Here is a 27,374-nt window from a genome sequence, read left to right on the forward strand (position 1 = left end):
CTACTCTGCGCAAGCGCGCCATTGCTGCATAAAGTTCATGCGTGTGCGTTTGCGTAAAAATAGCTAATAGTAAATCCTATGTTTTTGTTACAAACAATTATGTTTTCTTATTCTGATTAACCTTAAGTGCTAAAGTATTTTTTTGTTTAAGTATGTCAATTATTACGCAAGTGTAAAAATGTAAGAAAATTTTTAAATCGATTCTTGAAAAATAATAAAAAGTTTTTTTTTTATTTTTGCTGATTTGCTTTTAGCTTTCCTTTTAACAAATTTTAAAAAACGCAAATTTGTAATTTTTTTTGCAGCTAAACTAAAAATTTAATGCTACTAAATCACCAAAAAACGTTTTTGGAAAGTCTAAAAGTATTTGAAAGTTAACTTTTTATGTGATATCAATGGATGATAAAATAAAAATGGACGAAAACGGATATAAATACATGAATCAACGCCCACCTGGACCTCCTAATGTATTACAACAACCATACCAAGGTAAAACTTATGATAAAAAATTGTAAAAAGTTTTGTAAAATTTTTAAAGGGATAAAATAAGCGGTTCATGTTAACTGTCTGTACCCAGACAAAACTGATAAACACTACGTACCTCCCAAATTTACTCGTAGCTTGTACATAACTCTCCTATGCAACGCCTTTTTCGTTTTGTGTGGCTCTCTCTAACAACAAACTTAGATAGGGTTGGGGTAAGGGTATATATATTTGAAGACTAAGATGATGTCTGCAAAACAACCGTCGGTGTTTAGTAAAGTCGCAAACTTAAAATAGGTCCTGTCTGACGACTATTGTTTATCAACAAGCGTACTGCCTAATTTGGGACATAATCGAACTTATAACTGTTTAATTAAACCATATTACAGTTTAATTAAATTATATTACACTAAAATGAAGTAATTTATAGCTAATGTTTATTATTTTTTGTTTATTATTTATTCGCATAGGCTACATTGCAAGAGAGCTATCTCGTAAATATTACGTAATTCCTAAATTCACTGGTTTTGAGAACATTTTTTGTTGAGTTACGGACAGTTAACGTGATCCAAAAAAGCTTTTTCCAATTTACTATTTTATCTGTTTTGTTTGTATGTTGTAACATTTTTTTGATGTAATTGTTTGATTGTTAACCTGCTAATGGTTTGTGGACTCTGCAAAATAATTTAAAAAAGAATGCTAAAAAATGACAACAAGCCGGCAGCATGGTGTATGGGTACACTTGCTACATAACTGTGAGGTAGTAGGTTTAATCCCCACTGCTTTCATGCTGTAGCGCCCTTAAGTGAGGCACATGAACTACTGCTGAGTCAGCACTTAATCAGCAGCATAATTATTGAGCAATTATAATCCATAATATCTCAAAATGCCAAAGGCAACTTGAGACTGGGTTGGAGTAACTAATGTTACCCCATGTTTAGGTCACGCATTCGACCTTACCACATTGAGAATAAAGATACAAAAAAAAAAAATCGAAATTGTATACTTACCATTAATTCAAATGGCTATTATTGAAAAATACTGTTATTTCTGAACTTACCGTATAAGTTACTATCTAACTATGCGGAACTGTATACCAACCCTTTGTTTATGAATTAGAAAGACCTAAAAAAATTTTGTTTTTTAATATATTTAGGCGGTTCACCAATGTATACTCAAGGTTATGCTCCCATGTATGGAGGACCTCCCCAGCCACGATTTCTGCCTCCAACAGGCGCTCCTCTTCCTCCTGGAGTTGTGTGGACTCCTATTTCGTCGCAACCACCACCTGGTATATTTTTATAATCAAACGACTTTTTTAATATTTTTTTAGTGGTTTTTGTTAAGGGTAAACTTTATTTATCTTTATTTTAGAATATGTTCAATCTCCAGTAATGATGCAAAGACCGACAATAATGGTAAATGTGGCAAATATGTTTAATTATATTTTAATTATTTTAGGCTTGTTTCTTAAAACATAATTTTATGGGTTTAATTTTTCTCTCATTTTGTTTTAGAATCCAATTTGTCACCAAATGCCAGAAGGAGGAATACCCATCGACCCAGCAAACTACCCACCCGGTCAATATTACCCGCAAGGCAAGCCCCCAGGTGTAAACAAACAATACCCGAGCATGGATTATAACTCAAACATGTACAAGCCAGTCGCCACGGAGATAAATAAACCTGCAATGTTTCACCCGAATGCACCACCCCCGCATGTTGCAAGTTCGACTCCCGCCGAAGTCAACAAAAATGTCCCAGCTCAACAGCAAGAACGTGTTGTGGAAACCAAGCCGACGAAGAAAGCTCAACCTGTTTCTATTGGAAAATCACCAAAAACTTATGAACCAGAAGGTATGTTTTTTTTTGTAAATATATAAAAGAAATATTTTTTAACTTTTTCTATTTTGCAAAAATTTTTATTTTATTTTTGATTAAAGATGAAACAGAAGAATTGGAGTCGGACAATAACAACGAAGATGATGATGTAGTTGAAAAGGAGGCCAAAGATGATCCCTCCTTCGAGCCGTCCGGATCAGAAGAAGAAGAGGAAGGAAACGAGTCTGACTTCTCTTCTCCAACAAGCGACGAAGAATCAAATTCCGATTCGGACGAAATCATGATGTCACGAAAACGACGCAAAGTCTCAGTCGGCGGCACGCAGTCGAGGGTCACAAGAAGTCAGAGTACGGACAGTCGGTCATCAAAAACAGCACGAGATCAAAGTTATCACCCGACTGGACGCACTAAAAACTCACCAGTCAGAAAACGAAGCAGTACAAGGTTGACCACAACACGGAGGGTCAATAATCCGATCACAGATTCAGACGAGGACTCGGATTTATCTTTACCATCGGACGATGACACGGATTATGATGAAATGGATTTATGTCAAGGTCAACCTGTAGTAAAGAGGAGAAAGGTGGTACAACGAAGACCTTCTGTTAAGCGTCCTGGTAGAAAGGTGAGCAAATAAAACATAAAAGCTTTCTAAAAAGGCATTTTAATTGACTTTCTAACCCTGGCACATTTAAGATTCTTTTAATCTAGAACACTTGCTACACCACATGAGAGATCGTGAGTTTAATCCTCAATGCTCTCATGCTGTAGCGCTATAAACGGTATAAACTTTTGCTGAGCCAATACTTAATCAGCAGTTTAATTATCCGGAAATCATAATCTTTAATATTCTTAACTGCCAAAGTCAACTCAAGACTTGGTCAGGGTAACTAATGTTAAATTATGTTTAGGTCGTGAAGTCAATCTTTCCACATCAAGAATAAAGATATATAAAAAAAATTATAACTATTTTATCCATGATATTTATTTGATTTGATTTTGTACAATTTATAAGTACTATTACTATATCTTGCTATATTTTTTTAACAGCCTAAGAAAAAGGCCCCTTCAAAAGCAGTCTCTGGAGTTTATTTTGCACATTCATCAGAACTTGAAAGGTTGGAAGCGGTCCTTACAGATGACGATGACATCGATTTTGACAACTTTTTTATCTGGAAATTAAACAACGAACTTCTGCAGAAATATGTTTTTGTTAAAGGAAGCAGGGTAAATTTTATAATAATTATTTTTTTTGATTAATTTTAGCATTTTTTTATTTATCTGAATCTAAATTATTTTCAGAATTTCGAAATGACGAGCAATTTTATCGGGTTTTTCAAAAATGACCTGACCAACTATGTAGAGATAAATGTTCAAGCTGTTTATGGGGAAAACAAATTGGTTGCCCTATCTGACCAGCTGGTTAAAAAAGACCAAGCAGTTATTAAAAGGTAGGAATTAAATTTAAAAACTGTGTTTTGATTCCAAAATGAACACGAAGCCAGTGTAGTAAATAACTCTTTTAACAATTAAGTAATTTAAAATTAAATCTTTTTTAAATTTTTTTTAGTCTAACCCAATAATGTTTCAAAAACTTTTATTTTTAAATATTTGTGTAATTTTGTTTAGGTTGTCAGGAGTTGAGACTGGAACCCCAATGGTATTTTTATTATTTATTCAATTAATTTGTTGTCATAATTTAACAAAACTTTTGCTTTAATTTTTTTTTTTTTTGATAATTCTCAGATAGTTTAGTTATTTAGGCACTTACTGATATTTAATTTAATAATTATTCTAAATGCATTTTTTTATTTTTAGCCAAAGCGGAGAGGTAGAAAGCCGTCAGCTAATAAACCAGTCAAACCGCCACCACAACCAAAAGGTCAGTCTCAAAGGTCTTAAACTTTTTAAATGTTAGTTTTTAATAAATTTGTCTGTATTTTAATTGTTAACAGATTGAAAAAAAATTACTTTTTTGCTTTTTCTGTGTTTCAAAAATTATTTTTTTTCCTTTTATCAGTTAATTTATTTTCACATTAACTGTATATACTTAAATGTTTTTTTTTCTTAGGGTTAAGGCCTCGTGGTAGGCCCAAAAAGAAGGTAGAAGAACCTTTAGACCCAGAAAAAATGGAAGTAATTCCAGTCGACGACAACCCACAAGTGAATGAAAAAGTAAAGACAGAAGAAACAAAATCGGTACAAGATAATTCATCTCCTGTTATTGATGATACAAAACTGACAGAACCGCCTAAAATGGATAACAGTCCAACTGCCAAAGACAATTGCAATCCTGACAATGATAGCAAAAACAATATAGAGTCAAATGCACAAATCGCGGATAATTTTAGCGAAAAATTACCAGACTCAGAAAATTTAAAATCTGAAGTCGTCGAAAGTTTAAATCCTGCACAAAAAACAGAAGTAAAGGGCTTGGTCAGCAAGGATGACATTCCAATAATGGACGAGAAATCGGTCATCAAAAACAATTCAGAGTTTGCCGAAAAACAAATTTTAAATGCAAATTTAAATCCTGACGAATGTTTAAAATCTGAGAAAAATGCAGGAGAAACAGAACCAGCGGTACAGGAAAATTTAAATGTTAAAAGTCCTTTAAAAACAGATGCAAAAGAAACTACAAAGCACCCAGAAAAAAGGTATATATATATATTAAAAAAAAAATTAACTGTTATTGTTACATCTAATCCATGTAAAGTTTTAATTAAACTTCAGGCTATTTTTTTCTTGGAAAAAATATTTTATGTTTTTGTTATTTTTAGAGACAACGGCGATATTATTAAAGAAACTGATCCAGAACCTACTAAAGCTAACTTCAAGTCTTACCTTAAGGTAAACTATAATTTAAAATAACACAAAATCATATTTTACATAAATATTTTAAAATTAAAAAAAAAATTAGCTTAAGAATGCTTAAAAATAAAAATTTATTTTATTAGAAAATCATCGGACATGAAATGTCTGCAGAACAGACAGAAGGTAATTATCAAAATTAATTTTTTTTTATTAATTTTAAAATATATCTTAAACTATATATATAATAGAGCTTATTTGACAATATATATTAATAAGTATTGCAATGAACAAAGAGTAAAACTGCAGCCTATTCAGTAGCGTTTAAACTAGTATAACTAAATGCTTTTTGATAGTAGTACTAAATTTGCCTTTTTAATAACAAGTCTGTCGATTGATTGTTTTACTCTGCATGAGTAACTTCAGCCTAACCGTAAGTGTTCGTTGTTTTAGATGACTGCACAGCTGTTGAAAATACAATCGCATCGTTGACAAACAATTTGAAAAATCAAATCGATTTTACACCTGACATTTTTGTAAGTGGTTCAATCGTGAAGACAATTTAAATTCTTTTATTTTTTTTTGGTTTTTATAGACCTGATTTGTATAAATATAGGCCTAATTTTTTTTTTACCTTGACCCAGTCTTAAGTTACTTAGGTAGTTTGAGATCTTGCTCTAATTTAAAAGAATGTAGAAAGCAGTGGGTATCAAACCTGAAAGCAGTGGGTATTAAACTTAAGAACTCATGTAGTAACTGTAGAAAGCAGTGGGTATTAAACCTGGAAGCAGAGGGTATCAAACTCAAGACCTCATGTAGTAAAGCCTTTTTTTCTTACCACTACATAATGCCAGCGTTTAACTATATTTTAGCTGGGTTCAAATGACTAAATTCATAAAATTTAAGATTTAAATTGTTGAATTTTATTTTTACAGAATGATCTTAATACTCTTCCAGTCTTGCGTTTTAATGCAATAGAAAACAATGAACAAAAAGACAAAAAAATAATGATTTTAAGTGGAAAAAGTAAAAAAATGATTCAAATCCTAAAATTTTGTAAATTTAAAAAATGGATTTTATATATGTGTTTCTATTTCTATTACTAATAAATAAATGAACTTTAACATTTCTTTTTTACTTTAGAATATGATTTGGTAACATTGCAATCACTAAACGCTGAAGAAAAAACAAAGAAATATGAGATCTTGGCCGAACTTCAAAAAATTGCAACACTTTACCATACCTTTCAGCATCACAAATTTAAAATGTTCGAAAAATGGCGACTTATTAATTTGGTGAGAAATTCAAACTATTTTAAAATTAATATAGTTTTAACCTTTTTAATGATTTGTAAAATTTTGTTAATTTTTAATAAATCCTATTTTCATTATATTTTTAATATTTATTTTAATTTTTTTTAGGATGACAATAACAACAATGGAGCTAATAGTGACAAAAATCCTGACAAGGCAGACAGCATAGAGCTTGATGTTAGTGCTATAGTTAATGAGATTGTGTCAAATGTTTGTGGAAGTATTGCAAAAGAAAATACGAAAGATTTTGATTCTTGGTGCGATGAGGTATATAACAAACTTTTTTATTTATTTTCTAACTTCAAAGCCTGTTATTAGAGTTACATTTGTTACCCCGACCCAGACTTAAGTTACTTTTAACAGTTTTAGATTTTATTGATCTCATTTTCTTTGATAATTAACCTGCTAATTATTTTTTAAGGCTTGATAGGAGCAAGTAATGTTTATAGCATCTTACTAAAGAGCTCGAAAATCGAACCCAAGACCTTAATTTAAACCCTCATTTCATGATGCCATTATTTTTTAACTTTGTTTTTTAAGATGCATGTTTTTTTTTTAAATTTTATGGTTTATCAAAAAAATTAGTAATAATAATTTAATGAAGCTACAGTATGGCAGTGGTAGGAATCGAACTCTGTACCTACGGCTCAGAAACACAATGTACCTCGTCTTAACAGTATTAACTGTTTTGAACTTTTTTTAATTTCAAAATGTTAATAGCGTGTAACTATCAAACTATTTTTTGTTTTATTTTTCAGGTGTTTGACAACTTCACGGAATTGCAGCAGCAAGTTATTCAGTTTTTAAAATGAGTTTTGTATGTTGTCCTATCAATGCACTTTGATGGCTTTTAACGTTTTGTTTAATACATTTTTGTACATTTTCAATCATAAAAATAAAAATGAAATACATTGAAATGATGGTTTATGGGTTGATTAAATTGTTATATGTATAGTGTTTCATATTTACTTATTTACATATCTTAAAGGAAATTTTTACAGTTAAAACATATGGGTATGTTCTAGTTCGCAATTTGAAATGTTAAAGATTTATAATGGCCCAATAACTAAGTGTTGACTTAGCAGGAGTTTATACCGTTTATAACACCTTACTCAAGGTCACTACAGCATAAGAGCAGTGGAGATCGAACTCAGGACCTCACGTAGTGAAGCCAAATGTTCTTACCACTACACCACCTTGCCATTTGCCTGCATTATTATTTAAAATGTTATATTAATTAAGAATATACATGTTTAAAGTACATACGAAAGAGCTTGTTTTTATTTTATGCAGTTTTTTTATGATATTATTGCAATAATATGTATCCGTCAGTGGGCGTGCTAGAGTAAGAGTCTGAGAAATTACTATGCCTTTGTTTTGTAAATAGAATAAAGAGAAAATACATTTGAGTTTGACATGCTGGAACAGCTGTACATTATCTGATAAAGGGTCTTTAGATTCAAACACACGTGTTAGGCAGAAATTTTATTAATAATGTAATTTATAAAGTGGATAAATGACGCTGAATTTAGAAGCTGAATTGCCTTTGTTGAAAAATTCGGACGAAAAACTAATTTTAATACCTTCCAGGTGAAAATTTATAATAAAATATTACGTTAACTTGAAAAAATTATAGCATACCTTAAAAAACAGTCAAAAAATTGAGTTTTAACAATAATTAAATTTCAAAAAATTAATTTTTTTGTTTTTACAGCACATTACATGTGACTAAACAAAAGGTATCACAAAATTATGACGAAAAACAGCAGTTCAACCCAATTTCACCAAAAAGTAAATCTCCTAGCTCAGCATCACTGTCTTCAACCAGCAGTCGATCTAGTAGAAAAAGTAAAAAGAATTCTGATGTAGCTGTCTGTCGGTCCGTAGGCTCTGCACAACGAGTTTTCGAAGTTCAGGCCCAACTTTTGACCCCTAAATCTGCATCTAAAATTTATGGCACGAACAAAAAATCGTCAAGTTTAGATTTTAGTCATTTTTCAAAAAATGAGCCTTCAAAAGTTCAACCGCTAAAAAATATTGCGGATATTTCGAATAATACTTCACACCACTTGCCAACATTTTCTGTTTCTTCTGCTGATAGTACACTAACAGATTCAATACTAGATGATATTACAACAATCGACTCTTCTAGTTTGTTTTCTGAAACGACGTCGATTTGTACAGAAGACGGAGTAGACAGGACCTTATCTTTTTCTCTGCCAGAAGAAAGCGAATTAAATGATGCCAACAGATCGCATAATTATATTTCATCGGTTTTTCCACAGAATTTAAATCACGATACTAAATACTCGATCTGTTATGAGGATGCAGTGCAAAGCACAAATAATTTTAATGCATCTGCAGATTATAACTCGAAAACTCATAACAAAAATATCGAAATATCGCCTCTGATTACATTGCCAATAACTACAATACAATCAACTCAACAAAATAAATCAGTTGTTAAAAATACTGATCCAATTTCTTCAAATATCCAACACCTACCTAATAATGACTCTTTCTCTGATGATACTTCATTTTTGAGCGAAGATGATAAATTAACTGAGTTACCGAGTTTTCGAAGTTGTTCTTCGCTATCTTTAGACCAAGATGGGTTATTGCTGAACGGATATCCAACAATAAATGTAAGTTATTTTTTTGCTGTGTACGCTAATGAATAGGCAAAGTGTGTATATTAGGTCATTAGTACTTACTGCTATTGATAATTGCTAATTTTAGGATGGGCATATGGGGTTAAGTTTATATGATTGGGGCAAGCAAGGTTGTAATTTAAGATAATAGTAGTAATAGCATTGGTTGTAATGTGTATATTGCTTACCACTATAAATGTTTAGGAAAATCTTTTATCTTACTTTAGTATTAAGTTACTATCAGTTTGATGTGCCTTTGGTTTTGTAATTTTGTGATAATTTTTGTAGAATTTAGGCACTATAGGCCACTATAAAAGGAACCAATGCTTTTATTAAGTACGTATGTAACAAACAATAACGCCCTTAAACTGTATATATATACATTTAGACAGTTTTACTATACATATTAAACATGGCATATTTTACATTTAAAACTTTATTATTTAAAAGGGCAATGACTGTCATGATAATGTTAGTGAAAGTGAACTGGCAAGAGAATTGGTGGAGTTAAAGCAATCCCTAAAAGTTAGTGTGTAATAAACTTAAACTACTCATACTTAACCATTTTTTTTCTTTGTACATATCTTTATCCTCGATGTGGGAAGGTCAAATGCGAGACCTAAACATAGAGTAACATTAGTTACTCTGACCCAGTCTCGAGTTGACTGTGGCAGTTTGGGATATTATAGATTATAACTGCCCGATAATTATTCTGCTGATTAAGTGCTAGCTCAGCAGGAGTTCATATCGTTTATAGCACCTTACTCAAGGTCGCTACAGCATGAGAGAAGTGGGGATTGAACCGACGACCTTATGTGTGGTGTAGCAAGTGTTCTCATTACTACAATATTAAGCTAAAAAAATACTTTCCAACAAAATTTATTTTTAGAATTTGAAGGTATCAACCTACATAGCTTAATCTTTATCTATGTTGTTTTTTAATAATTACTTTTGTGTTGCATTTTCAATTTTTTATGTCATTTTATTATTTTAACAGTTGGCAGAAGCTGATACTGCGATACTAGTTTCTTCTAAACAACAGTTACAACTACAAGTTCACGATTTAAACGATAAAAAGAAAAAATTGGAAACAAAATTACAGAAAACTCAAAATAGTTTGAATCAGAGCGAAACTAATTCTCTAGTGGCACAAAGAAATTTAGAAAAAATAAAAGTAAGACATTAACTGAATCAACAAAAAAAATATTGGTTTTAAATTTTATTTGGATAAAATAAATTTTATTTTATTTGTGTTTGTTGAGTAGTATGTTGTAACACTTTAGTGTAAAAATAAAAGTAGGCCAATTTTTTACCACTTAGCTGCCTTAACTTTTTGTTTAAATATGTTTATTTTTTTTTATTTAATAATATTTATTTGGTATGTCTCTTTTATATACATATTGTTATTATTTTTTATGTTAAAAGGTTTGCTTTACAAAATAATGTAGAGCAACATTTGGTACAAGGTTTTAAGTTGCCTTTTGCAGTTTTAGATGTTTTTGATTAAATTTTTTAATAATTAACTTGCATATTGGTTTATATCAGGATTTGGTACCATTTAAATTGCCTTACTAAAGAGTGCTACAACATTACAGCAGTGGGAATCGAACCCGCCACCTCTTAAAATTTAGTCACATTTTTATATCACTATATTATGTTGTACCCTGTTTTTTTTTAAACAAGACTATTTTAAGAAAAAATGGTAGCTTATTTATTCCGTTTTTATTAAAAACAAAATTTTAAAGCAATAAATTTACTTTTCATTGATAGGAAAAATATGAAAACGAACAAAATTTACAGAACAAAGAAAACTTGTCGTTAAAAAAGTCACTTCAAGATATTACCAACGATTTGTCTTCTATTAAACTTGAAAGAGATCAACTGAAAAGTAATAACACCGACTTTAAACAACAATTAGACGTCGAACTATTAAACAAAGCTAATCTCCAAAAAGAGGTATGGTAAATACGGATTATAAATTTTTAATTTTAAATTAATTTTTTTTGCCAGTGTTAACTTTTATAAAAATAAAACACATTGTCTTAAATTTAATATTTTTTTATTGTCTAAAATTATTATTTTATGTCATTTTATTAAATCAATTTATGAAATTTTCGATAATTAATTTTTATAAAGTATATAGCCTTTAATATACTTGTCAAATCTAGTTGCATTTTTTATTTGTTTAAAAAAATTTGAAAAACTTTTTTATTTAATTTTTTGAAGAAATCATTTTTTTTCAGTTAAATGAAATCACCGTCAAGAGTTCAAAATTGGAATCACTTTTGCAAGAAAGTTCAAATGACAATGTAGACAATAAAGATTATATTAACATTATAAGGACAGAGAGAGACGATTATGCAAAAAAGATTTACGAGAAAGATCAAGAAATTTTGAACCAGAATTTAAAATTAATGCAAATACAGGACATGTAAGTATACTTTCTGATTTTTTTGTCTAATTTTTAACTAGTCATTTGACCACTCTATACCTTTGTTATTAACATGCCAACAATGTCAGGGCCTAGGGTTCGAACTCTGTGCTTTGATATTAAACCTAAAATCTGATTTTGTTTTTATTTTAAAAAAAATATTTTTTCGATTTTTTTTTGATTTCTAGGTTTACTGCGCTTGAAAAATCAAACTTAAAACTGACTCGAAGTAACGCAGAGTTGAGTGACTCACTCAGAAAAACGGAAAATCAAGTTAAGTCACTTCAATCACAAGTTTCGATTCAAACGAAAGAAAAACTTGAGTTGGACGGCGCTGTTACCAGGCTCCATGGTGATCTGTACCGAGTTGAGGCAGGTTTTACTAAAATTAAAGAAGAAATTAAACAAAAGGTAAATAATTTAAATAAAAATTGAAATAGTTTTAAAACCAGAAGTTTAAATATGTTTAAAATATGTAGCCTATATAATTCTAACTAGAAAAAAATTGTGCTAGTTACCCTCTAATATAAAGTTAGTTTTATCTTAGCCCCTTACAAATAATCATATATGGCAAATAATTATCAGTTGCAATTTAATTAATTCCCGGTTACCCGGCAGCGTGGTGTAGTGGTAAAAACACTTGCTAAGCCACCTAGAGGTTGAGGGTTCAATCCTCACTGCTCTCATGTTGTAGCATCCTTGCGTAAGGCGCTATAAACGGTATGAACTCCTGCTGATCCAGCACTTAATTAGCAGCATAATTAACGGGTAATTATAATCTCTATAGTATCCCAATCTGCCACAGGCAACTCGAGACTGGATCGGAGTAACTTATGTTACTCTATGTTTAGGTCATGCATTTGACCCTCCCACATCGAGGATAAAGATATATACAAAAAAATATAAATATTTTCTTGTTTGGTTGTATTGTATAGCCGAGTTTTCAATTTTATGTTTATAAGTTATTAAAAAATATTTCTTAAAAAAATATTTAAAATTTTGGTGAATTTTTTTTTAGTCTGAGATAGCAGATCGTGGGTTAACTTTACAATCCAATCTTGAACTCAAAATATCTGAGCTTGAAAAAGAACTTGACTTATCGAAAAAAAATTCGACGATACAAAAACAAAGAATAAACGACAAAAATAATCAGGTTCATAAAGAAAAATTATTTATTATTTTGGAAATTTTAATTTTTTGTGAACATGAAAAATGACATAATAATTTATTTTTGTAAAGGACTAAACACTTTTGGCAATAAATTATAATTTTAAATTTAAATTTTTTTGCTGTTTTTGAGTATTTTGATGTTAATATAGTAATATTATCAGTATTTTTTTATATAGGCCTATGTTTCATCCTCAATGTGGAAAGACTGATTTTATAATCTAAATCTAGTGTAAGATTGGTTACCCTGACCCAGTCTTGGGTTGACTTTTGTAGTTTTGAATATTATTGATCATAATTGTCTGGTAAATAATCCGTTTATTGGTTTGGGCTCAGCAGTTATTTATATCATATAAAGTGCTTTACTGAAGGCCGCTATAGCATAAGAGCAGTAGAAATCGAACCCAGGACCTCATGTGGTGAAGCCAAGTGTACTTAATTAAAACCATTATGCCATGCTGCTGCTATGTTTACATAACTTTTTAATGTTTTTTTTTAGATTGCACAAATTTTGGCCCAGTTGAAATTAAGCACAGAATCTAACAAAAATTCTGATTATAAAAATAACCAACTTGAGACTGTGAATGAAAATTATGAAAAATTAAAAACAGAATTTAATAGAATAGAAGCGGAATTAAAACGGTAAATTTTTGTGATTTATTTTTTGTAAACAAAAATTAATAAAAGTTGGATTATTAAAACTAATAAATTTCATATTTTGTACACATTAAGACAGAAAATGTTTTATTTTTAAAAGACAAATTTTATTTAAATAATTTTTTGGAAATTTTTTGGCAGGAAATTGGATGAAAAATCAACAGAATTAGTTCAAAGTGAAATAAAAACAAAGGATTTAAATAAAAAATTAGAATACGAAAAAAATGAAAAAACTTTAATTCAGGTAATTTATCTTACAAAAAAAAATAAATTTGTAAAAAAAGTTAATTTTTTAATTTTTGCTTAAACAATTTTTGTTGATAGGTTTTTTTAATTAATTTAGAAATAGTTTTGTAAGTCAGGCTAATATTTGTATTTTTTTATAAATCACAGATTTTTTAAAGTTTTTAAAAACCAAACAGTTTTTTTAAAAAAGCAGTAAGATACCGGCAGTGTGGTGTAGTGGTAAGAACAGTTGCTACACCACACATGAGGTCGTGGGTTCAATCCCCACTGATCTCATGCTGTAGCGCCCTTGAGTAATACGCTATAACTGGTATGAACTCCTGCTAAGCCAGCACTTAATCAGCAGTATAACTATTGGGCAATTATAATCTATAATATCCCAAACTGCCACAGGCAACTCGAGACTGGGTCGGAGTAACTGATGTCACTCTGTTAAGATCGTGCATTCGACCATCCCACATCAACGATAAAGATATCTACCAAAAAAATAATTGTTAAACTCTGTAAATATACAATATCATTGTTGGAGTTATTTATAAAATTATTAAATTGATAATTGAGTATAAATTAAAAAATAAACGAAAATATTATGCAAAAAAAGAAGGTAATATTCCCCATGCATTATTTATATATACCTTAAATTTACTTTCTTTTATCATATATATTGTTATTACAGTCAAAATTCGAAGGCCTCATATCAGATGCTGATTTAAAACAAAAACTTATTCAAGAACTAGAATTAAACATGAATATATTAAATGAAAAATTAAAACTAAGTGAAATTGATAAAGAAGAACAAAATATTATGATTGAAAAATTAAAAAATGAAGCGGAAAATGCTAAAGTTATAGAAACTAATTTAAAAGAAAAGGTAATTTTAAAATCTAAAATTTAAACTATGTTTATACTACCTATATAAAATTATTTTTTTTATTTATTTGGTAAATTTTTATGTTTTTATTTATTTTTTTTTTACCAAGCAATTTTTATATCTCAGATTGAGAATTTGCAGAAAAAAATTGTCGAAAATCAAAATATTTCGTCAGAAGAAGATGAATCGAAAGCTTTGCAGCATCTTAACATTTTATCTGAACTCCAATCTTCCAGAAGAGAACTAATCAGTGAGTTAGATGAACTAAAAACAAAAAATCAAATTTCGAGTGAAGAAATAAAAAGTTTGCAAGAAAATATTGAAAAGTTAAAGAATGAAAATACAAAGATTTTAGAATTAAATAAAAATCAGGAAATAAATAAGAAAGATTACAATTATGTAAGTAATGATTTATAAAATATATTTTTTGACTTATTTTATTTTGGTTAAAAAAAAAAAACATTTTTAAATAAAAAAAAAAGAACAAAAGTCACTAGAAATCTTAAATTATTGTTAAAATTATGTTTCATTTTTTTAAATGAATTTTTCAAATAAAAAATCAAAAAATTATTTTTTAGGAAATTTTAGAACTTCAAACTAAATTTAAAGAAAGTGAAAAACTAGTTTCTTTATTGAAAGAAAATTCAGCAATCCTGTCTAAAACTATTTCAACAATGGAGCAAGAAAACGAAAAATACAAACAAAAAATAGAGTTGAAAAATACAGTAAGTGGTTTTGCTATATACATTTGCATACAAAGATTATGTTATCAAGAGCTACTACAGTTTTAAGTTGATTAGTTGAGAGTGTAAAGCATTTGTACAGCACTATACAATAAAAATAATGATTTGGGTATAGTACTATACTTTTTTGTATATATCTTTATTCTTAATGTAGGAAAGTCGAATGTGCAACTTAAACATAGAGTAACATCAGTTACTCCGACCTAATCTTGAGTTGCCTGTGACAGTTTGGGATATTATAGATTATAATTGCCGATAATTATACTGCTGATTAAATGCTGGCTTAGCAGGAGTTCGTACCGTTTATAGCGCCTTACTAAAGGGCGCTACAGCATGAGAGCAGTGGAGATTGAACCCACGACCTCATGTGTGGTTTAGCAAGTGTTCTTACCACTACACCACGCTGCTGGTAAACTTTATATGCATTATAAAAAATGATTTATTTTGTATTTTTACATTTTTATTTATCCTTAATGTGAAAATGCCTTTTTTACGACCTAAATTTATCCAGTTTTAAGTTGACTTTGGTAGTTTTTGATATTATTTATTATATTGCATTATAATTTCACTATGAATTGGTGTTTTGCCTGGCGGGAGTTAGTACCATTTATAACACTTTACCAAGCCTATCTCTTATTTCTGTAAAATATTTAACTTATATATTTGTATAGGAATCAGAAGCTTATCTTAAACAAAATCGAATTCTCAAAGAAGAGCTTACCACAGCCAAACAACAACTTAACCTTAATTCACTTAAACTTATGGAGGAAGTTCAAAAACATGAAAATCAGTCTTCAGATTGGAAAAAATCTCGTATGTAATGATTTGTCTAAAAACAAATTTTAAATTTAAATATTCTAATATTTAAAAACACATAAATTCAATTTTCTGTTTTTTTCCCATTTTCTGATTTTTTTAAGTTCTTTTTTTCTAATTTTTTGTTTTCTTATTTTTAGTTGATTTTGTTTTACTTGAAAGAAATAAGTTAAAGGAGGCTGTTGATCAACAACAACGATATATCGTTTCCCTTCAACAACACTATCAACAATGGGCAGTCAACGCTTCAACATTGATGCAACAACAAGCTCAACAACAACAAAACACTCAACAAGATGTTGTTAAAAATGATACAGCGTGTGATATAAGTTCAAGAGGTAAGTTATTACTAATGTATACCTAAAAACGGGGGGGTGGTGTAGTGGTAAAAACTCTCGCCACACCACATATGAGGTTGTGGGTGTTTTGAGTAAGGCACTTTAAATGATATAAACTTCTGCTGAGCCAGCACTTAATCAGCAGCATAATTACCGGGCAACTATAATCTATATAATATCCCAAACTCTCACAGGCAACTCAAGATTGGGTTGAAGTAACTGGTGTTACTCTATGTTTAGGGTTCGCATTCAACCTTCCCACATAAAGGATAAAGATATATACAAAAAAAATTATTGTAAGGCTTAAGGTCTGGGGTTCAAGTCCCCCTTCTTTTAAGTTTTAGCTGCCTTAATAAGACTTAAACTCCACTTGAATTTGCTTAGTCAAAAAACAGACAGGTTAATGATTTTACAACATTATTAGGTTATTAAAATGGCAAAGGCAACTTAAGACCAGGTTAAGTTAACAAAAGTTCCCCCTTTTTAGAAATTTATTAAACATTTTTATAAATTTAGTTTTTTTTTATTATTTTAGATATTGGAACGCAAACTTTGCATGACGAAATACCAATTATGACATCACAAAAACCTACTAAAAGCATTGACTCGTCAGATATTGGAACGCAAACTGATCATAATGAAGAACTTATGACATCATCAAAATATCTAAAAAATATTCCCGGGTCAAATAAAGATTACAATCATGTGTGTACGCAGACATATAGAAATATGAAGACAACTGAAATTGGAGTACAAACTAGTCAAGATGTATCTGACTCTTTTTCTCAAACTATTATTGCTGAATATTTTACAACAAAAGAGCCCAAAAATTCAAAAATTTTGGCAGATGCATTTTCACAAACTGATCTGAAAGTTATGATTGAATTTGGGACGCAGACAAATTTCGATCAAAATTCTGTACTTTCGCAAACATGTGATGATGAAAAATCAATATCTGAAGCTGGGACACAAACTTTAAAAGATAATGAAATTAAAAATTCAAATTGTTCTGAAAAAGTATTTAAAAATATAAACACTCAGACAGATGTAGAATATACTTCAAGTCAAAATTTTAATAAATTTTCACAAACAGATTCAAGAAATCAATTAATTGATGTTGGAAGCCAAACCGAACATAACAAAATAGAAATATCTTCAGAAAGAAAAGACGTGGAATTAATAAATTCATCAACTCAAACTAGCCATGATGAAATGCCTGTGAATTCATCATCAAATTATTCAATTTCTAAAGATAAATGTGTTCAAATTGAAAAATGTGAAGTTTTTTCAGCTGAAATTGGAATACAAACTGATTGTATTGATGTACCTACAGATGGAAATTCAGTTTTATATGATCATAATTCTTTGCAAACAAGTTTTGAAACTGAAACGAAAGAAATTGGCGTCCAAACTGAACATGATAGTTTTACAATTATGGATTTAACAAATTTAATTCCTGAAAATGAAAATTTAGAGAAATCGTTTAATGATATTGGTACGCAAACTTTACACGACGAAATACCGATTATGACATCACAAAAACCTAAAGAAAACTATAACTCATCAAATATTGGAACACAAACTGACCATAATGAATTATCTGTAAATTCAACATATTATAAAAATGAACCAACATATTTTAAAAATAATAGTTCACAGACAGAAAAAAGTGAAAGTAAAGAAATTGGAAATCAAACTGATTTTATCGAAGTGTCCCAATTAAATTTAAAGAATTCGTTTTCACAGACTGATGAGTTTATATATACTGATACTGGAGTACAAACTAATAGCGAAGATTTTCCTGTTTTATGTGAAATTTGTGCATTAAGAAACAGAACTTTATTATCTAACACATCAACACAGACATTAAACGATTTAGAAAAAAATTTTGAAGATTTTAAAAATTGTTCTCCAAAAATGCACCAAGACTCTTCATCCCAAACTGACAATGATCCGGAGCAAAGTTTTCCTCCCCTTCCTGATCCGATGGATGTTGCAAAGATCTTTAACGAAGAGGACTCGATGAAGTTGAAGGCTTATAAGAAGACAGTTAAATTATTAAAATCGAAATTAAAAAAGGCTGAAAATGAAATAATTGAAAGTAAAAAATTAACAACTTTGTTGCAAAAAGAAATCGAAAATCTTAAAGAAAGTTTGAGAAATGAACTTAAATGTAAAAACACTGAAAATTGTGAGGAAGTTGTTAAACTTGACCTTGAAAAAGATAAAGAAAATATGATATTGCAGGTATGTATGGTATTTTTAAAAGAGTGGTAATAAAACTTTATAAAAGAAGTCATGGGTTTATTTCCCACAGCTCTCATGCTGCAGCGCCCTTTAGTAAGGCGCTATAAACTGTATAAACTCCTGCTGAGCCAACACTTAACCGCCAGCTTATAATTATACCCAAACTGCCGAAGGCAACTCGAGACTGGGTCGAGTAACAAATGTTACTTAGGTCATATCGTCGACCTTCTCATATTGAGGATAAATAAAATGAAAAAAACATTTTTTAAATATTATTATTTTTAGAAAAACTTTTTTAAAAAAACTTTTTATTTTTCCAATTTTTTTAGAATGAATTAGTTGAGGTAAAGAAATTCCACCAACAAGAAGTTGATCAACTGAGAAAGAGGAATGGCATCCACCGCATCCAAGCAGAAAAGAGAATCAGGGATGCAAGTGAGAGGATCAGAGCTCTCGTGGATGCTAACGAGAGGCTGAGAAAGATGGTTGACAAATTACAGGTCAAAAATTTAAAAAAAGCTCAAAAAAATTTAAACAAAACAATTTTAAACAATTTTTCTATTTAATTTAATTTTTAGAGTAATTTAATAGGCTTGTCAATTTAGTCAGATGGTTAAAGTTATTAATAGTTTGTAATAAATTAACTAAATTTTTTAATATTTTATTTGATTTTTAACAACAAGTGGTCTTGGGTTTAATTCCCGAAGCTTGCATATTTTTATTTTTTTTTTGTATATATCTTTATTCTCGATGTGGAAAAGTCTAATGCACGACTTAAACATAGAGTAACATCAGTTACTCCGATCCAGTCTCGAGTTGCCTTTGGCAGTTTGGGATATTATAGATTATAATTGTCTGATAATTATGCTGCTGATTAAGTGCTGGTTCAGCAGGAGTTCATACCGTTTATAGCGCCTTACTCAAGAGCGCTACAGCATGAGAGCAGTGAGGATTGAACCCACGACCTCATGTGTGGTGTAGCAAGTGGGCTTACCACTACATCACGCTGCCGGTATATCATAATAGTTTGGCTTTTTTGTATTTTTTTCTTTACAAAAACAAGACAAAATAATAAACAAAAAAACAGAGAATATTTTGTAAATAAATAAACTCTCAAAATGCGAAAATTTTGTTTTAAAATTAGGTGAAGTTAACTTACAGTAACAAACAACAAGAAATTCATCGACGAGAAAAATTAAGATACCAACATCGGGCTAGAAAATTACAAAGCGATTTACGTTCACTATCTTGGTTGTCATCAAGCAATAATCAGCTAAAAAATACCCAATCGAGAATAAATTCAAATACTTTTGACCAATCTGGTTGTGGTGTTACTGAAAAAGACAAATCTGATATTAATGGTAAGGTGTTTTGATGGAATAATTTTTTTACCTTTTTTAAAAATTTTTTTAAGTTTTTAAATTTTTTTTTATTTTTAGAAAAGTTGAACAATAAACTACCGTCTGCTGTTGGAGAAATTGATGACATTTTAAAAACTTTAAGGTAGGTTCTATTTATTTAAAATTATTATTAACATATATTTTTATATACTTTGTATTAAAAAGTTAGTGGTGTGCTATAGTTTTCATACACTTGGCTTTACTACATAAGGTCCTGGTTCGATCCTTACTGCTTCCATGGAGAGCGCCATTAAGTAAGGCGCTATAAACAGTATGAACTCCTGCTAAGCCAGCACTTAATCAGCAACATAATTATTGGGCAATTATATCCCAAACTGCCAAAGGCAACTTGAGACTGAGTCGGGGTAACTGAAGTTACTCTATGTTTAGGCCGTAAAGCCGACCTCACCACATCGAGGATAAATATATAAAAAAAATTAAAAATGCAAGCAAGTAGTAGGTGGCTTCATCATTTATATTATTAAATAAAAATAACAATAAAAAAAAAACTTTTGTAAAGATCTGAAATTTCAGCGTTGGAACAACAACTAACCGACCACACCTCCCTTGTCGACCAATCAAATGCCACCTGGAAACAAGTCGGTCGTCTTAACGAAGTCAACACCAACTTAACCGAGAGCGGCGACGGGAGGTACATCGTTTAGAAAATTCACAACCGCTAGACGTCAGCAAAGAGCAAAATGTTAGAGTTTTCTTTATAACAATCATTATTACACAAATGCACACACTTTTTTGTTATTAATTGTTTAGTTAAAACGTTATTGCAATTTTTTTTTTACTGCCTTATTAGGTCAGCCTGCCAGTAGAAAGATCTCTTTACTTTTAAAATGCTGCTTTAAGTTATATTGCTAGCTATAGGACTTTACAAAATGCAATAGATTGCCATTATTATTATAAGTGCAATTATCTAAATATTTGTCCTATTAAAATTTGTTTTTTTTAACAATATTATAGTATATAAGGTGCAGTTAAATGAAAATATATTAAAGTTATAAACACAATATTTAAAATAAATATTTTTTGTATTTTTAAACACTGTGTTAATATATAATAAGAAAAAATGAATGAAATACTTATTTTAAAGAGCAAATTAAAAAGAACTAAAATTCAGATATTATTCTAGTAAAACCTAATTAAAATGGTATTTATTTATTTCAGTAATATCTTGTGTTATTTACTAAAATTCAAGTATTAAAAAAATCAAATTAAAAAAAAGTGTGCCTTGTGAAGCATATAATACAATTTTTTTAAAGGATTTTTACATAAATTTATTAAAAATATTTTTCTTAACAATTATATTTTCAAATTTGCCCTTTTTCTTTGTATTATTATTTTAAATATGGCAAATTTTGGTCTTGGTATTTATACGCCTTTAGTTAATAAAACTACTACCACGTTTTTATATTGTAAGTCACTTAATAAATATACGCGGTTAAAACTTCGTGACATAATAAAAACTTCCATTTAACATAACTACTACGCTAAAAAACGTTTAGCGGTTTGGCTTACTATTGTTATATAGTAGTTAGAATAATAAAAACTGAATAAACGTCATTTGCCTCTTTACAGAAACGCCTTTTTTGTTAATTTTTCTCTAAACATACAGTACAAACCGCCTTTCTTAAACGTAGAATAGGATTTCTGTTAGGCCATTATTTCTAATACAATATTCCATAATGTCACGTTTTTTTGTTTATACAAGCCGCCGTTTATTATATTCCTAAAGGAATATCGTTGGAAATCGTATTTATTTGAGAGCGATTCTTGGCTAAAAAAACAACACATTATTCTCGACTAAGCGGTTAAGATTATCGAATCTTTTAAATGAAGTCGGTTTTAAATATTAAAATTTCAGCCAAATGTTTAAAAAATTGGGACTTGCTGATTGGCTAACCGCTTTATATGATTATATTATATACAAAGGCACTTTAAAATCGAAAAAAAAGTGAAAAATTTTTTGACGAAGTGTTATAAAATTTGTGGTTGTGGTATTATTTTTTGGCAACAGATTTATCTTTTTTGCTTTCAACTTTTTATTCCACATAATTATTAATATCAAGCCTAAAATACCAGCATTTATAATTTAAAGAACTGATAATGAATTGAATAGTTAAGCTAATAAAAAATTTGCTAAATCTTTTATATTTATTCAAAGTGTACAAAATATGAATTAACATAATTAAAAAAAAATTTAAAAAAACAAGCAGTGTTCTGTCTTAATTCATGTATCAAGAAACTTATAACGTTGCCTCAGATGACCATCCAATCTTACGTGGTTTATTTTCGATCAGATACTTTAGCTACCTCGAAGCACTCTCGAAAGGGCAGTGATTTGTAGTAAATTCCACATTCTTCCTCGCTATAAACATTTTGTAATGGTTTTTGTTTGTGGTATACATGTATATATGACTTTTAAAGATAAGATCAGACCTAGGTTAAATGAAAATAAGCAAAACTAGCAGCGGCAAGCCTTAGATTTAGCAAGTTTATATAGTTTTGTTTTATGGATATACTGATACAAGATATTGAATTAGTTTGGTAAATTTATACTTAACGACAAAAATAAACAATTGTTTCTTATTGCTATGGATTTATGTGTTAATTAATGCATATTTACTTAACATAGGCTTTAGTATTCAGGCTATCATCTTAAAACGCCTCGTTAGAAAATGAATTAAGGTGGTGACACAATATGTAAAAGAGCAACTCTTGGTGTAGTTTTTTAGTGAAAGTGGGCATGACGGTTTAAGTAAATATTTCCTTAACGACTTTAAAAACATTGGCGCCTCAGAAGTTAAATTTTACATTTGCCTGCTTATCTGTTTACATATAAACACGTTGGTAACTAATGTTAAGTTGTTGCGATTTGTTTATTATCTGTCTACAACGGTAATTTACATTTAAACTTTTAACGATAAAAATGCAATACCTAGAATCAGGATTATCAAGTTTATATTTTAAGTAACAGAACTGTAAAAAAATGGCACTGTTTCTGTATTAGCGTTATAATTAGAATAGGATAATTGTTATAGAGAGCTAAATGCTTTAGAATTCATTTATTTTTGTATTTAAATCGATTGCTCATTTCATGAAATAGTGGGTAAATTTAAAAGTGAATTAACAGTATAAAGAATTGCGCCTAAATTAACGCTCTGCTCCTTCTATTTGCTTCCACTATTATTGAATTAATTTTTATTCCATTCAATTCGCAGGCTGTAGGGTCATTGCTTATCATTAAGCAAATATTTATTCCGTACCTTTATAGCGTTCCTTATGAAAAATATAAAACAGTCGAATAATTTGGTTAAATTGTGAATTTAAGAAAAAGAGTTGTAGAAAATTGAAAATTTTGAGAAATTCGAGGCAAAATTTTTTTTATATATCTTAAAAATTTAGTAAAAAATTTTATAATGTTTTAAATGTTTTCTAACGAGCTTGGTAAATATAATTGAATTTAAAACTTTTAAAGGCCATTATCAATCTATTATTACCCGTTACTATGGGTCAGTTGAAATAAATAGAAAAAAGGTTTCATTTTAAAGTAGGTCTTGTGAGGTAATAGGTTATAAAAGTGGAAAATAAAAAACTAGTAAGCAAAATAAGCCTGTAAATTACAATAAAAAAATTTTCTCGCATAATTTTTTTGTGTAATTTTTAAACGTCAGTTGTTATTAAAAAAGAAACTTATTTTACTAAACTAAAAAAATGAGTGAGATTTTTAGATAGCATAAGTTGTAATATAGAACTTATGTAATCGCTACTACAATTTTAAATAAATTGCTTAGTTTATTTTTGTTGTTGAGAATAGATTATGGTTATGCAGTCGAGGTATAGTGTACGGAGAACTGCCTTAGGCCTCTTTAGGTATTGGGTTGGCACTACAACTCACCGGATCTAAATTTAAATGATCCGAACATAAATATATTCATTTGAAACAACTACTTTGTTACTATATGTGTAGAGTTACCGTTAGGTGTAAGTTGGTTGTATTACAATACCAAAAAAACTATGCGTTAGGATATTGATAGGTTAACTTGGATTAAATTTGCAGTGCGTTCTATCCAGTAAACTATTTGCTATTAGTAGAAGCAATATGTCATGTATAATTTACTTGTACTGGCCACCAATTTTATCCGCAAGCCTAACCAACGTTAAATCAGCCAGTCTTCTTAATGGCCTGTGAAACCGACTCTTCAAATCCGTACTCAATAGCACTACAAGTGGCCATAAGTGGATCAAAAGTGAAACAAAAACCCAAATGACGTTAACTGTGTTGCTGTTGTTTATTATCACAACGATCGGCACAGTTGTGAATGTAAAGTGATAGGGTACTAGTGCGAATGGTTGTGAATTTACTTTGCGGTTTGAAAGAATATGTAAACTTTTTAGTTTGGCATTTCAAGATTGATGTCCACTTTCTAAATGTTTGCTGTTTGTAGCCACAGAGGGGTTATTGAAATGTCAAAATACTCGAATTCAAAATGTGTAACAACATAAAAAATTATTGCTAGATAGGGATATTTATTTAAATAGATAAACTTTATATTTACGAATTTTTTTTTAAATTTTATAACTTACAAGATATGCAAAATTATTACTTAGCTTTTATTTTACTTTTTTATGTTGCAAATATATTTGGTATTTTTAATAATCTGTTTCACTTATTAAATCAATTCAGTTTCTAGACAAATACTTTTGATAAAAATACGGTTTTCTATTTTTAATATAACGTCAATCAAATTTGGTTGATTGGTTAAATCAGGCGGCAAACACAGGTCGTTTATCATTTGAAATTCTGCTGCCATAAATCTTATTACCCACAGATACATGTTTGAATTAATGTTCAAATAACTCGGCGAATTTCTAATTGAATAAGATTTGATTAAGTGGTTTGTAGTTGTGTGCTTTGGCTAAGTTTGTTTGCGAAAGTGTAAGTGCTGCTGGGTTGCTTATTGTAGTTACCGTTCGTTTGGAATACTTTGGCGATTGTGTCACTTTTGGAATGTAATGCCATCTTAAATTTAAACTGTTACACACCATGTTTAGTAATGTCCTTTCTGAATTCAGTAAACAACATAATGCCTCATGTTTTAGAAGGATAGCCACTGCAATAGGGAAACAGAAGGCCAAAAACATACGATTATATAGTTAGAAGGCCAAAATCATATTATTTATAGTGAAATTCGATCAAAGATATAGTTGGCCAACTACCCAAAAAGTTTAAAAATAACGATTTTTACGGTTCAGATTCGTATTATTACATTAAATGTTTTCATAAGTTTTCAAATGTCTTATTGTTATTGGTCGAAAATGTAACCGCTATAGTTTGAGTAGAAAACACTTTCCGAATTTCCGTTTAACTTTGCTTTCTTTTGTAAACCTTAAAACAACATTGGGTTATATATTACCGTGGTTTGAAAGCATCTTAAACTGCTGTTTAAACGAAGCAATATTAACTCTGTGTTATGATTAAGTAGCCTACAAAATTTACATCAACGCGATATGTAAAGCTAAGAAAATAACTTGAATTAACATTGCAACTGTAAAGTGCTTTTTTAAAGTTAATTTAATGGTGTACTTAATAGGCTATTGGGAAACGGCAACAAAGTGCCAAGTTTTAATAAGAATTTCGTGATTTTGTAAACTCAAATTTGTGTTATCCTTTACAAAATAGATTTTTATAAAGCACAAATTTCACGTTTGTTACTCTGTTTTTTTGCAATCATATTTTATTCGCAATCTCTTAGCCACGTAACTACGGCAACTGGCACTCGTTATTTTTTGATAAATTGAGCTTTTGTGACCTTAAGTCAACAACCGTGGTCTGAACAATGCGATTTGTCTGGCCAAAACGCGGACCTCGCATTCTCAAAATGATCCCTCTCGCTTATTACTAAAGCGGGCCGTTAAGTCCTCGCTTATTCTGCGATACGGCTTGCAATAACAAAAAATTATTTCAATAGACACCACAAAAAGAATCGGTTTGGCTTTTTATGAGCTCGATTTTAACGGTTTTAACCGATCTTTCAACGGCAGCGTTGTAGCTAAACTAGTCATCAGTACCACGAGTCTAGTTGACAGACTGCTGACTGTAGCCTGTAATAATTGCTAGGAGTAAATTTGGCAACTATAGGGTATGCGCTAAAATTCAAATGATAGCTTTACTACAGTAGTCAGGTAGAAAAGTTCGTACTTGTTAAGTGCTAAGGCAAAATAATATACCCAAACGTAAGATGGCAAGGTTAACATATAACAAAATATAAAAGAATAAAACAAGGATTTGCAGATAATTTTGTTCTTTTTAAAAGTAAGACATCTATTTGTTGCTTTAAATATTTTTTTTTTGTATAATAAAGATACTACACGTTTTTTAAAAGATGTAACGCCGGGCATGATTCAGTAAAACGCGACAAGAAAGCAAAGGCGGTATTTAGAATTACCACGCCATTAAATATTAATGCGACGTTTCGGCTCAGTAGGCAAAGTAACAAACAATCTATTTCATGTTTAGCTATTATGATTTTATTAAAGCACTGTAAAATTAATCTAAAACGTGTAAAGGCGCACTTGAATTTGGATTAATCGATAACTGTGGCTAAAATGAATTACTGAATTCGGGCGTATGGAAACTATGGAAACACCTTCAATGCGTGACGTAATAATTACGAATGCCGACGACGAAAGAAGGCCCTCGATTATTAAACATCTGCCACCTTTAAATGTGCCACAGGTAAGCGGGTATTTGTTTGTTTGCTTTATATAGCTCACGTGTTTGGATACAAATATTGGCTCTGCCTAAAATAACGCCCAGCAGGCTGTTACAAATTAGGGTTACTGTGTTTATTTAAAACGTAATTTTGTATTTTTAAACAATTGATTTCTTACCTTTTCGTTTCATAATCTGTTACAGAGTGTGTAGACTTTATTAAATTTTTGTTTTTTTGTTGCTTTTTGTAGCCTGCCTTTAGTGAAAAACCCAAAGTACTTCAAAGGGGCCCACGGACCAATGCTAAGCCTATAAAAGAGGAAAAGCATTACCGATTGGTCAGGTATTCATAGTGGCTTTAACTAAACAAGATTAATGGATTTAAAACTAAATTAAATTTCATTTCTACAAAAAAAATTGTTTACATTCTGACCGCTTTATCAAACTTCTTTTCAATATTAAAGTTTAACAATAGAGCACATTTCAACAACATTTTACTTTTAGTGACTCTATTGCGAACAACTATAGCCCGAACGCACGAGAACTTTCGACCTTTTCAATCTACAACAAAATCAGAAACGGTAGGATAAGTTTGAAGTGTTTAATAACTTCTAACTTTTATTTGCATTTG

At 29.8% G+C, this 27,374-nt stretch overlaps 3 protein-coding genes across 4 annotated transcripts in view; all 3 read left to right on the plus strand.

Moving 5' to 3' along the window:
* The first annotated feature begins 191 nt into the window (after positions 1–191).
* LOC145750350 (uncharacterized) lies at positions 192–7,343 on the plus strand. The gene is made up of 17 exons (XM_082566366.1): positions 192–489; positions 1,640–1,774; positions 1,858–1,901; positions 2,001–2,340; positions 2,427–2,950; positions 3,376–3,552; positions 3,628–3,776; positions 3,955–3,985; positions 4,144–4,207; positions 4,397–4,982; positions 5,106–5,175; positions 5,283–5,322; positions 5,590–5,672; positions 6,072–6,162; positions 6,280–6,431; positions 6,558–6,716; positions 7,208–7,343. The coding sequence occupies exons 1-17, from the start codon at positions 396–398 to the stop codon at positions 7,259–7,261; spliced, it is 2,793 nt and encodes a 930-aa protein (XP_082422492.1). The 5' UTR covers positions 192–395; the 3' UTR covers positions 7,262–7,343.
* Positions 7,344–7,871: 528 nt separating this feature from the next.
* LOC145749889 (uncharacterized) lies at positions 7,872–21,098 on the plus strand. Of its 2 annotated transcripts, none has more exons than XM_082565772.1 (20): positions 7,872–8,039; positions 8,164–9,094; positions 9,551–9,625; positions 10,098–10,274; positions 10,871–11,056; positions 11,344–11,531; positions 11,720–11,942; positions 12,550–12,684; positions 13,198–13,340; positions 13,497–13,599; positions 14,278–14,472; positions 14,599–14,871; positions 15,051–15,197; positions 15,887–16,028; positions 16,172–16,369; positions 16,905–18,616; positions 18,946–19,116; positions 19,761–19,977; positions 20,056–20,119; positions 20,551–21,098. In XM_082565772.1, the coding sequence occupies exons 1-20, from the start codon at positions 7,966–7,968 to the stop codon at positions 20,627–20,629; spliced, it is 5,433 nt and encodes a 1,810-aa protein (XP_082421898.1). In that variant the 5' UTR covers positions 7,872–7,965; the 3' UTR covers positions 20,630–21,098. The 2 variants fall into 2 exon arrangements, with proteins under 2 accessions (XP_082421898.1, XP_082421896.1); XM_082565770.1 differs by having other exon boundaries at positions 20,537–21,097.
* A 5,464-nt stretch (positions 21,099–26,562) lies between these two features.
* Positions 26,563–27,374, plus strand: part of LOC145750389 (dynein axonemal heavy chain 3-like) — a 55,920-nt gene continuing 55,108 nt past the window's right edge. Inside the window, exons 1-3 of the mRNA XM_082566417.1 lie at positions 26,563–26,767; positions 26,995–27,086; positions 27,248–27,324. Coding sequence (XP_082422543.1) covers positions 26,660–26,767; positions 26,995–27,086; positions 27,248–27,324 — 277 coding nt within the window. The 5' untranslated portion in view covers positions 26,563–26,659. The remainder of the gene's footprint in view (positions 26,768–26,994; positions 27,087–27,247; positions 27,325–27,374) is intronic.

This window comes from Corella eumyota, chromosome 4, assembly GCF_963082875.1.
Source record: "Corella eumyota chromosome 4, kaCorEumy4.1, whole genome shotgun sequence".
NCBI lineage: Eukaryota > Metazoa > Chordata > Ascidiacea > Phlebobranchia > Corellidae > Corella > Corella eumyota.